The sequence below is a fragment of the Varanus komodoensis genome, unplaced genomic scaffold (assembly GCF_004798865.1).
Source record: "Varanus komodoensis strain SLA01 unplaced genomic scaffold, ASM479886v1 scaffold50, whole genome shotgun sequence".
Classification (NCBI taxonomy): Eukaryota; Metazoa; Chordata; class Lepidosauria; order Squamata; family Varanidae; genus Varanus; species Varanus komodoensis.
The window spans coordinates 3,736,470-3,749,115 of record NW_025336088.1 but is presented as its reverse complement, the minus strand read 5'-3'; the positions used below and the strand labels follow the sequence as shown (position 1 = coordinate 3,749,115).

The 12,646-nt window shown below is 43.6% G+C and overlaps 1 protein-coding gene across 1 annotated transcript in view; it reads right to left on the bottom strand.

Moving 5' to 3' along the window:
- Positions 1 to 12,637, bottom strand: part of PSMD3 (proteasome 26S subunit, non-ATPase 3) — a 19,630-nt gene extending 6,993 nt beyond the window's left edge. Inside the window, exons 1-9 of the mRNA XM_044447056.1 lie at positions 12,403 to 12,637; positions 8,229 to 8,419; positions 7,823 to 7,960; positions 6,861 to 6,997; positions 6,574 to 6,764; positions 5,240 to 5,343; positions 5,000 to 5,114; positions 2,403 to 2,522; positions 2,016 to 2,119 (exon numbers count right to left, since the gene is read on the bottom strand). Of these exons, the coding sequence (XP_044302991.1) occupies positions 2,016 to 2,119; positions 2,403 to 2,522; positions 5,000 to 5,114; positions 5,240 to 5,343; positions 6,574 to 6,764; positions 6,861 to 6,997; positions 7,823 to 7,960; positions 8,229 to 8,419; positions 12,403 to 12,595 (1,293 nt within the window). The 5' untranslated portion in view covers positions 12,596 to 12,637. The remainder of the gene's footprint in view (positions 1 to 2,015; positions 2,120 to 2,402; positions 2,523 to 4,999; positions 5,115 to 5,239; positions 5,344 to 6,573; positions 6,765 to 6,860; positions 6,998 to 7,822; positions 7,961 to 8,228; positions 8,420 to 12,402) is intronic.
- Positions 12,638 to 12,646: the final 9 nt, after the last annotated feature.

Genomic DNA, 12,646 nt, shown 5'->3' with positions numbered 1-12,646 from the left:
GAGGTAGTGGCTGTGCTGAACCGGTGCCTGGCCGAGGTAATGGGCTGGATGAGGGCCAATAAACTGAAGCTCAATCCAGACAAGATGGAGGTCCTGTTGGTGGGTAGCTCGGGCCTCGGGATGAGGGACTTGGGCCTTGTCCTAAATGGGGTTGCACTCCCTCTGAGGGACAGGGTTCGCAGCTTGGGAGTGCTCCTCGACCCTGAGCTGTCTCTAGAAGCTCAGGTGACAGCGGTGGTGAGGAGCGCCTTCCTTCAGCTTTGGCTGATACATCAGCTGTGTCCCTTCCTGGAGAATGACTGCCTGACAACAGTGACACACGCGTTGGTGACTTCCCAATTAGATTTCTGTAACGCGCTCTACGTGGGGCTACCCTTGAAGATGGTCCGGGTACTTCAGTTGGTGCAGAACAGAGCTGCCAGGTTACTGACAGGGACTGTGCGTTGTTCTCAAATAACCCCAGTTCTCCGTCCGCTCCACTGGCTCCCCATTGAAGTCCGGGCCCAATTCAAGGTGTTGGTTATGACCTATAAAGCCCTAAACGGCTTGGGACCTGGATATCTAAAGGAATGCTTGCGTCCATATATGCCCTCCCGCCCCTTGAGATCAGCAACAGATGCCCTTCTCCGGGAACCCTCTGTGAATATTAGGAGGGTGAGTACTCGGAGGAGGGCTTTCTCTGCAGTGGCGCCCCATCTATGGAATGCGCTCCCCAGAGAGGTCCGCCTGGCGCCGTCGTTGTTTTTCGGCACCAGGCTAAGACCTTTTTAGTTAAAACTTATTTTAATTGTTAAACTATTTGTATTTATAGGATTTTAAATTTTTAGCCGAGATGCACCGGAGGTTTTAAAATAATTTTTTTAATTGTTATATTGTTATTAGTTATGTATTTATGTATTTTGTTTCTGCTGTGAGCCACCCTGAGGCTTCATTGCGATGGGGGTGACATAAAAATGTTTTAAATAAATAAATAATAAAGGAAAGGCAGTTTAAGTATTAGAAATGTTTACAGGTTGCCCATAGCACAAAACAGCACTTACAAGATGGGTTACAAAATTATCATATCAGTATTACTATTACTACTCCTACTCCACTGCATTTATATCCCACCTTCGGGTTCTTCTCTTCCCCATTCTGTCCTCACCATAACGACTCAGTGATGTGCGTTAGGCTGAGAGGTAGTGATTGGCCCAAAGCTACCCAGGGGCTTCATGGCCAAGCGGCTACTAGTGCTTATATTTCCCAAATCCAGTCTTGCATTCGTCACCACCACACCACATGGGTCCTTCAAATCCCTGCTTACACACTTAGAATTTAACCCTTCATCAGAAAATCAGAGCTTGAAAGAGGACTTCAGTTAACAGGATCATGGCTGCCAAAGTCCTGATATCTTTCCGTATTTCACAAGACCAGGGGGCTAAGCTCCTGCATGGCTTCACCAATAAAGTACATTTGTTTAAGGCAGTGATGGCGAACCTTTTAGAGACCAAGTGCCCAAACTGAAACTCAGAATCCACTTATTTATCACAAAGTGCCATCACTGCAATAAAACCTGAATTTGCTGACCACCAGGCACAAGGGGGCAAACTTTCACTGACCACCAGCTTTTGGCCGGCCCAGAAAAAGGCATTTGAGTGTATTTCCTAAAGTCTGCTAAAATCACAACAGGTTGTGCAGACTCAAACCGGCGACCTTTCAGTCAACCAGCCCAGCAGCACAGCAGTTTAAACCACTGGGCCACCTGCATCCCACTAAAATCACAGTCCATGCAAATCCCCGGTTGCTCACTGACGGGCCAAGGGAAAGTTCAGTGAGTCACTGCTTGCCTGGTGCCCCTAATCTTTCCGAATATGCACATGGCTGCTGAGGCCTCCAGAGAGGGCTCTATGTGCCCCTTTGGGCATGCATGCCATAGGTTCGCCATCACTGGTTTAAGGCATGGATGCTCACAGAGCTTGACTAGCCTTGCAGGGTGAGAGGATGGCTGGGAATTCCCATTCACTGCAATCACCCACCTTTGCCACAATGAATTCAGCATCCTCTGGGCTATCTAGCTGCAACTTCTGGGCTATGTCAGCCAAGGATATGCGTGAATATGAAAGGCTGATCATGCGAACACCTGCATGAGACACAAAAAGATAAGCCAAAGCAAGTGAAAACCACAGCAGACAGGCAGAAGGTCTTCCACCAGATGCCCCTTTACTTGAGGGGAGCTTCTGCAGAAAGCAGGAACCTACCTGGCACCTACACATGTCTACAGAATGGGGACACAAGGAGGCACACTCACTGGCATGTGAGGGACAGATACATGAATGAGCCAGGATTGTTAACATGGCTTGAACACAAAACTTCATGCTGCCATGGGATAGGATATCATAACCGAGCAACTGGGGATCTCTCACCTGTCTTAATCACATTGTGCCTCAGCCGGATGATGAGGGTGTAGGTTCCATCTGCTTGGAACTTATCAGCAAACTGATCAAGAACCTGGTTGAACTTGGCTAGGTTTCCTGTCCGAACAGCTGTAAGAACAGATGCAATGAGAGAAGTGAAGTGGTGCGTGTGTAGGGCTCAAACACATGTGTATGCGGCTACAGCCTGGAAATTCTCTTTCGTTCATGCTACAACACATTGCTCTCCTTGCTGGTGTTTTGGATTAGCATGTTAACATGCCATGTATCCATAGAGTTACATACAAGACATAGTTACAGAATATGGCTCCATCACTGGCCAGACATGTGATCCTATCAAAAGACATGCAGTTACTCTGTTGCATAAATGCACTTTGAGTTTTTGACAAATAGTATATAGTGTGCAATAGATATACATCTAGTATCTTTCCACTTACAGAATTCACATTCTACAAGTCAGTAGTTTCATTTAATTTATGGCTATATACCCATGAAAAATGTCAAAGGCTTAATCACATATTATGATGGTGGCACAAATCATCATGATAGACTTCAGAAAAGTTTGTAGGTTCTTTAATATTTGCATTTTGTGGTGAATTCTGTTCAGTATATCCTTTACTAGGTCTTGCAGCAGATGTAGCCAGCTGTTGAGAAAACCTCTGGCTTCTGATATACACAAACTCTTAATAAATAAGAATGGTATTTGAGACTCCTTGGCAAAGTGTGAGGTCTAATCACACCCAGACATGGAGTCCATTAATGAGCTAGAAAGGCATTTTGCCCATGTATGAACACTCCAGGGACTTCAAACAGTATGTCTTAAGAGATGTGCAGCAGAAGCAATCAGTGTGTGGTCAAGCCTTTAGGTGAAGTTAAGATAATTTCTAAGAGAATAGTTCTATTGTGTTGTTCTCAACCAGAATAGAGCAAGCGCATGAGGGGAATGAGTGCTCCAGCCTCACCCCTCTTCTTTTATCACATTTCTCTCCCTCAACTTATGGAGTCTGAATGGGAGGTCCTCCCGTATCTATGGGAGCCAGAAGATTGGAAAAAAGTGAGTGTGCTGGGTGTGACAAAGGAGGGTGTGCAGGCTGGAGTGGTTGTTTCCCTCATATGATTGCCTTATTCAGGTTGAGAATGCTTGAACTGGGCTAGTCTCTCTCTTGAATTTTAGTTTAGGACTGACTGGAATCTCATGACTTTATACACACTTACCTGGGAGCAAGTCCTATTCGGCTGCATGGGACTTACTTCCTAGTTGATATGCATAACACTGTAAAGGGATCCAGTGATTTTAGGTAGTTTTTTAAATGCCATTGTAACATGAACTGGTTAGTAGATCTGAGTGGCAAGGAAGGGTTAACTGACACAAGGAGAAAAATATTGGAAAATCCAGGTGCTAGGCTCAGCTCTTGTTATATATAAGGACGAGATGTTTAAATCACACCCCATGGACATAGGAAATAGCTGCAGTGAGGGGCAAATGCTCTATACCTGGAGTCTAACACAGACCGGCACCTCATGGGTCAGCTGACCTGGGCTGGGTGAATAAAGCCTGGGGCCTGAAAAGGCTCAGAGTTCCTGTTCAAGGAGAGGTTCTGTCTTTGTTGCCATGCTCTGTGCTGAAGAAGGCTGTGCTACACTGTGCTGTCTGTGCCTGATGCTGGTATAAGTATTTGCATGTATAGCTGATGCTAGGCTGAGCTTTACTATTTTATGAGGGGGCAAACAAGGCCTGGGAGTTGGGGGTCTTTGGTTGGCTGTAATCTTGTTGCTGCTCTCCAAATTCCCTTCTCTTTCCCCCTTTTTATCCTTTTAGCTGTTTTAGTACCCTCCACCCCTATACTTTATCCTTTTAATGAAATTATATTTCCCCCACAAAGTTTGGGTTTGTTCTGTGCTTAAATCCAGTGTCTGGTCTAGGGATCTGGCAACAGGGAGTTACTGGGCAGAATTTTTAGCCCAGTTGGCAGTGGGAAATCCTGGCTGGCTTTCTACTACAGTCACCTCTAAAAAGTTTGACGAAAGTTCATACTATGACATTTGCTTTAAGTAATTCAAAGAGCAAACTGAAAATAATGTCCACCTTTGTTTTTCTTTAAACATACAATGATACAAATCAAGAGATTGTAACCTAGAAGATATACAATATTATCTTCATATTATGAATGCTCTCTTTTACTTTTCAGATGCCATAGTTTTTTATAGTTAGTTTATTTTGGAGGATGGGAAATAGATAAAAGCTAGTGCACCACTGGTGTGTGGCTACGAGACCACTGTTTTACTAACAGAAGCTGTATCATCTACACCCTGTGCATTTGTATTTCCATTTCTTATAGTAAATGTTAAACAAAACAAGATTGCTCTTTTGAGCCCCTTTCAGACTGAGCAGAATACTGACTCAAAAAACATTTATATCTGTAAGTGATGTTTCAAGTAAGACTGTCCTGTAGATCAAAATTCTGAAATGCATATGGAGAAAATAAATAAACATATTCTTATATTTTTCCTTCTAATTATAACACTGTGATATCACCAGCCACTGTTTTCATCATAATGTTCAGTAAGGCCCCAGTCATAAAACCTACCCTGTGTCAAGAGGAAGTAGGGCATGAGTGATCGCTTCAGAGAGGGCTGCCGAAACTGCAGTCTATCTGGAATTTCACCTAGTAGCAGTTCCACCACAATCAGCAACTTGTGGACCTAGGGCACAGATGCACAGACCTGTTTTTCTTGTACCTAATCATAAAGCAAAACTACGAACTAGTTGTCACAGAATGTTGCGAGGTCTTCCACAGCACTACCTGGAGGAGCCTGCTTCCACTCACCGTCTGTTTGAAACCAACAGCTGTGTGTTGTGGGGCTTTCCGTAGGGCATTAGTCATGGTTCTCCTAGCTTCAGAATACTCCAGCTGGATGGCCTTGATGCGGCCTGGAAAGAAAGAGGTGCTCAGCACTTGGAAGGTTTGGTGTAGGTGTAACAGACTACGGCAGCCTTCAGATAATGGCTTCCCCATGGCTGATGTGATATTGCAATGCTAAATTGGAATCTGGGCACTTAGGAATGTGTTGGGAGCCTTGTCTCAAGACAAGGCTATTGAATCAAATTAGAGATTTGTGCTGCAATTTGTATGAGGCCTATTCAAGTTCATATCTTGGCCAAATTTGCCTATGCTTGCAAAATCTGGACAAAACTATCTTTGCTACCTTAGGTGAATTAAAATTCTGTCCTTTTCTCTACTATGCCTTTTTGTATGCTGAGTGGCACAACCAAAGATCTACAGAGTTGACAGTTCTATTCTTTCACTTTCAGTCACTTTTTAAACACCAATGGCTTTCTCCCACATTCCCTGCAGTGCAGGAGGCAGTAAGCTAACAATTAGGGGCTGAAATGCCTCTGGAAGTACAGGCAGCTCACTCTCCAACCTGTGTACACAGCTGAAATACACATGTGTCTTGCTGTCTATTTTTATTAAGATTTGCTTTTAATTTCTCATTTTGAAGAAAACTGACTATATTAAAGAAACCTCTGTGACAACTAGCACAGAGAAAGGAGTGGACAGAAACAAATTCCTCTCCCCAGTGCCACAAACTTAAGAAGCTGGGAAGCAAGCAAACTATTTCTCTGCTATAAAGACCTGCAACCAAAAGCTGCTTCTTCTGTACCAAGATTCTGTGTCAGTAATGTACAACAATGTATTACCTTATGCTGAACTTGGCATTGAGAATCTTAGTTTTAAATGACCAAGTAAATAGAAGCAATAATGATTTTTCATCCTGGCTGAGAAATGCTGGGATTTGTAGCCTAAACATCTAGAGGACATCAAGTTGGGAAAGGCTGACTTAAGGGTTACAGAAGCTTGAAAACTCCCAGCAATGGTTTTACAATCTTAGAAAAAAGAAGAGCACTGAAGAGGATCAAGCATTCTGTGAGTGAAGCACAGTACTCTGCACAGAAAATGTGTTCCTTCTTCTTGGTGAACAGAATTAATTATGAAAATAGCAGGCTAGTGTGCCCCAGTTAGTCAGGTAATGATATTTCACGTTCTTTGGCCAAAACAGATGATACAGTGGAGTTGACCGTGTTGTTGTATGTTTTGAGTCCCGTATTTTATTCCAAGCATTTTGGAATCTCAAGAAGTTATTAAGTGCTGCCTCTCACCTGTATAGTAGAGGTACCTGGCCCATTCATTGTTGTTTGCTTGCTCAGGGAACACTGATTTGGAGACCAGCTTTTCTGCTTGGTCATAGAGGTCATAGTGAAGGTAGTTCCTCAGCAGCAGATTCAGAAGGGTAGCCTGGCCATCTGCATCATGGCGAAGTGTTGCTGTCCTCAAGCGGGCATGAAGGAAGCTGAGGAAGACAGAATGAAGAAAGGCTGTATCAGATGGACTTCTAGAAAAGCACTACAAGGAGTATTTGGCAACACCTGAAAGCTGTCAGACCTACCTCCTGACCACATCCAGCTTGTTCAAGAACTCATAGATACGAGCATGGTAATAGTAACACTTAGCCACCACCAAATCAAGAGCTCGGCGGTTCTGAGGACTTGTCTTTTGCATCAGATCATCTGAAACTTTCTGGGCCTGGAGGAAGGAGAAAGAGAGGAAAAATGTGCAAGCCTGTGGTAGTGGGTCCCAAATAGAGACACCTAAATCTCACAAATAACATTTACTTATAGTACTTTTCAGAGCAGTGCTCAGCAGTTAAGTTTTCCTTCCTGGTCTGCAAAAAGCACTCCTATTTACTCTATATGCCTTTCACAGGTACTCATGGTGGAACCAAGTCAGGTTCTTAGAAATTAGACATAAGGAAGCCTTTGCTTATCTTGAAGTAGAGTTCCCTCAAGCCCGCTTTAGCTTGTGGGATTTTTAATTCCCAGTCCTAAGAATCTAAGATTCTGAGATCTGATTGAGTTAGAACACCCAGCATACCTCAGAACTGCTTGATTCTAATTATAGAGAAACTGTCTGTTGGGGCTGAAGAATGTTGTCCAGATTTGGGAAACAGTGTATTTGAATATAGAATATCTGAGCCAACAAGTGTGTTACAAGATAAAGTGACCAAGAGAGGAACTGAGACCTTTGCATAAACGATCAATAGTTTTTTTTAAAATTATTTTAAGGTTCTTTATTGCTTTTTAGGATTTGCTGGCATTTATCAGCACACAACTTTACAGAGATAAACACATTTTTAAATTATTAATACTGTAGCTCGGTAGAGCTTAACTTTTATGTTAGTGTCAACAGCTATTAGCAGCTAGCTGTATTTGTGTGAAGAAGGGAGTAATTAAGAACAGTGCCTATTTTTCTTTTTATACTGTCTTGTCTTTCCTCCCTCCCTTTAATTTTGTGCCCAATCTCTGGAAGATCTCTGATTTCAACTGGGGAAATAAGACACCAGTTAATTACCTCTTGGTAGCGTTTACTATTCATCAGGTAAATGACCAGGAGGAGCTGGAGATATGCTTCTACTTCTGGCAGCAGAGGAGTGGAAGCTGCCTTTCCTGTGCGAGGCCGGAACTGTAGGTCAGCTTCTGTGTCCATAGGCTACAAATTGGTGAGAGAGATGTGATCAGATCAGTGAGAAATTGTGATCACCTGACACTGATTCTGATAAAAAGGATACATGTTAACACCTTAGGGCCCACATGTTGGTCACCTATTACAATTCTACAGCCAGTAAACTTGGAAATCATCACATGATACTGAGTAGCAAAACAAAACATTCTCCTGCTCCCCAAAACAATGTTTAAAGCCACCAAAGATGGCTTTCTCAATGTTTGGCAGCTTTCCCATGAATCCCTGTTAGACTTGCCTCCTCCAGGAAGCTGATGAGAAAGTCCCGCACAGCACTGTTAGATGTGAAAAAGCCATTGATGGCTTTCTGGAGCACATTGGGATTGAGGCGACGAGAAGTGGATGGTAATGCTCTCAGGGCACGCAGGACATAGCGTGGTTCCTTCCCAGATACAGCTTTCTCCAACTGTTTCACATGTTCCTTGATGTCTGCAATGGCCAATGAAGAAGAATAAAGTTTAACAGAAGCTAAGCAATACCATATGGTGGCGAGTGTCCACAACTAGTTGAGGAAACTAAGGATCAGGACCTAAGGAAATGCCCAAGTTCTAACACATCCTCTGAATGTCAGCAGTTTCACTCAAACACATAATTAAATATGAAAGAAAGTTATTTATTTATTTATCGATTTATATCCTGACTTTTTCCTACAAAGGGCTCAAGGCAGCTTACATCATTCTCCTCCTCCATCTTATTCCCACAACAACCCTGTGAGGTAGGTTGGGCTGAGAGTCTGTGACTGGCCCAAAGTCACCCAGTTGGCTCCATGGCTGAGCGAGGACTGAAACCCGGATCGACTGAGTCCCAGTCCCATGCTCTTAACCACTATACCACACTGGCTCTATTCACTATACAGAGGATTTTTGGAGTAACTACGCATTCAGTTATGATTGGCTATTAAGGTTAGGATGCAGATTTCAAAATCCTCTAAAGAATTCCACACAGCTGTTCCTCTTAACATGTCAGAATTTGTGCTATGATACTTTATCCTCCTGTTGCTAGGCTTCACTACAGCACTGTTTGTACTGCTGCAGGTATTAGCAATGCACCTTCCTAAGATGTCAAGAATATCAGATGTATATGCTAGCAATACACTGGGAAATCCTATATAAGAAAGTCAGATTCATGATGTTGCCAAAACATACTTGGTCTCCAAGTTAAGAGCAAGTTCCGCTCCTGAGATCGTCATTAAGTCAAAATTGTATGCAAGTCAAAATTGTATGCAAGTCAGATCACATATATATAAAGCATATAAACACTTAAGAAAGACTTCCATGTACGCTAGAACATCTTAAACACAATAGGGTATTTCAATAAGGATGATAATAAAGTAACTACAGGTATTGGAGAGAGAGAGAAACTGATTGTTTAATCACTAAAGCCTAATGCTTTCCTAATGACAGCTCACCTTTCTCTGATCACTTTACTATTTCCACTTTAGTTTCTACTGTGATTGTTCTTCTTTTCCTCAATGCATCACCTGCACTTGCATTGGATTTACACTTTGGAGGCATGGTTACAAACCAAATACAGTAAAAAGTTACAGAAGGCAACACTAACTCCATGTGACCCGCAACATGTTCTGACTTTGCCTTTCCCCTCTTCCTTCCCTTTCACTTCTTTCTTTCTTCCTTTCCTATTCTTCCCTTCCTCTTGCTGCCCAATGCCCATGGGAGCCCACTTGCGGCCCAAGGATGAGGCAGGACTTCTGGGTTTGGTTGTTCATAAGTAAGGGTTGTTCTGATCTTGGACATTAGTAACTGGGAGACTGAGTGTACAGATGGGCAGCTCAGAAGTTACAGAAAACATGTTCTGTAGAGGCAATAAGAGAGTGCATCATACTTTAAAGTTCAAGTGGATAACAGTGACAAGCTGTTTCTTTACAATGCACATTCAAGACCACTTGGATGTAAAGGGTTATCTAAAGTGACTTCAATAACTATCTATCTATACACAGGGCAGAAAAAAGTGAATTATTCCTCATCCCCAAATTTCAATGTTTGCGAGTAAACTAGATTCCAACCATGTTAAACCCTATTCAGGTGTCCAAATGCGCACATGTAGGGGAAAAAGTGTGAAGGGAGAAGTGGGCACACACTCCTCCAAATCAAGCTTCCAGTTAGACTGTTATGAATTGGAAGCAGATATCTATGTAGGGCTCTAGGTACTTTCAAATGAATGTCCTTAGAAAGCCTCATACAGAACTTGCAGCTCAGTGCACAAAGGTCTAACTGCCAGGTGCACCCACATCTCCTGTACCCTTTTGCCTTATCCGCAATCAGGTAAAATAAGAAACCAGAAAATGGTCTTTGGCTTATCACAGAAAAATTAATGAGACCTTGCATATGCAATCGTAGGCATTTTAGTATCCACATGCATCTGATGAAGTGTTGCCATGGTAATGCTGTGACAACATCCCTTGCCACAAGAAACAGGTTTGTTTCTGCAGTACACTTGATCTTAAACAATAGGTTCATTTGCAGTTCACTTCCAAATACCCAAACTAACAATATCTGCTTCTGCACTGCTACTCCTAGTAGTCCATTTCTGGTTTAGCTCTAGCTGCACCTTCAGCTGAATTCCAGCTCTTTCCATCCTTTACCATAATTTACATTAACAGTCTTCTCCTTAACGTATTTGCCCAGCTTTCTGTGATATTTCTGTGTTGTCTACAACAGAAGTAAGAATTCCCAAGAATGTACCCTTGCCTTCAAAATTTAGGGTTCATTGATAAAGCACTGGTCTCCTAATTGGAAAATAAAAGACCATTCGAGACTTGAAGCCAGTCTATCTCTGCTGGTCACAGCTTAGTTGGCGCTCCACTGGTGCAATGAAATATCTGGATTACATAAGGTGTATGGCAGCACATCTGATGACATTCATGGCAACTCTCTTCCAAGAAGCAGGTTCTATCTCTAGCCTTCTCTACTCATAACACATTTCTGATGCCTACTTACAGTCCATGTTACTTTTAAACATATATTCTGCTCAAGAAAATCCAAACATACACACAAAACATAAGTACTTAAAGAAACAGAATAAAATTGGCTGTATAAATATATACCATGTTTTAAAAAAACTGTCAACGAATGACAATTATTTTGCAATCAAAATAAGATTTTCTTTGTTTTTGAAAACGCTGCAAGACTGGTCTCTTTCTGGTCTCCAAAGGAATTCCAAAACTTAACAGAGCATGCTACACAATCCTCACAGAAAGACAAAATCTGGAGCAAGATGTCATCAATTAATTTTTATAAACTTTCTAAATGCTCAACCTGGTATTTTCTTCATGAAGCTCACAGTGCTGTTGTTAAACTGTAAGGAAGTTTATTCCTAACCATATTTATCCATAGTTGACTTCCTAAATAAAAGTCAGTGACTTACCAAGATTACTCAGGATAATGCAACATCATGTTATCTGGTTCACACATCAGAACAATCCATGATTAACACATTGAGATATTCAACAGCTATGCAAAAGTAAGTGTGGCTGTCTGTCTGCTTCTGTTGAGAAAAACAACCCAGGGACACTCATCTTTGGGTTGTTTAATGTGACATCCAAACTTGGAATTCTATGTTGTTCAGGAGGAGATAACTCAGGGATGGAACTCATGGTTAAATGGGTAATCAACAAACAGACACATTTTGCATGGTGCGACAATCCTAATTTGACAAACCACAATTTGTCGAAAAGACAAATGGGAATGAACCACAGGTTCTAATCTGAGTTGTTTCTTCCCAGTCAATGCAGAGCTCTGGTTTGGACATCATGAGAAACAACCCAGGGATGGCACTCCTCTGGGTTCCTTGTTTCAGCAGAAACAGGTTGGCAGGCAAAAACCACTTGTCTTTTCAACAGCTCACAGTTAATGTGCACATTGGGATGTTAGGACTGCCAAAAGAAACTATAGCATTTTCAGTGTGTCTGCACATCTGAGAAAACCGACTGGCTAAATTTTCCAAATGCACACTCTCAGGTGTTTTACATACCCCACTGCAAGAAACAGTGGTACAGCCATTTATTTGGCCGCTGTGACTATAAATCGTGCGCAGCACCACTCGCCACGATCCCTGGCTGAGCCTGGATTTTCTTTGCCCCAAACCAAGGAAGAAACCACACTGTCTCCCATCTTCCACCCTCCACTGGAGAACCCCACTCCTCAATGCGCTATACCCGCGCCGGAAGCAGCCCCCTTGCAGCCCCACCCGGCCTTTGGGCTTGTTTCTGCCTCCTCCACGTAGCCGGGCCCACCAGCTCGGCCGGCCAAAGGGAAACCCCGCGAAGCTCCCTTCCCCAGCTAGTCCCGCCCTTACCTAATCCGCGCAGAAGGTCGCCGAGGGGGCTCAGGCCACGCCCCTTCTCCACCGCCGCGCGCCCCCGCCCCCGCCGCCCCCGCCGCCTTCCTGCTCACCTTCGAGGGTGACGGCGTCGAGTTCGCGCTGCGACTTCTCCGCCGAAGCGGGCTCGGCCGCGGCCGCAGCCGCCGCCGCCTCCTCGTGCATCTCCACATCGGCGGGCGGTGGGGGAGGCTGAGGAGGTTCTGCGGGCGCGGGCTTGGCCTTTTCGGAGCCGGCGCGGCGCCGAGAGCCGCCTTCCTGCTTCATGGCTTCCACCTTCCACACACCGGCTACCACCGTGACAGAGCACCAATCGCG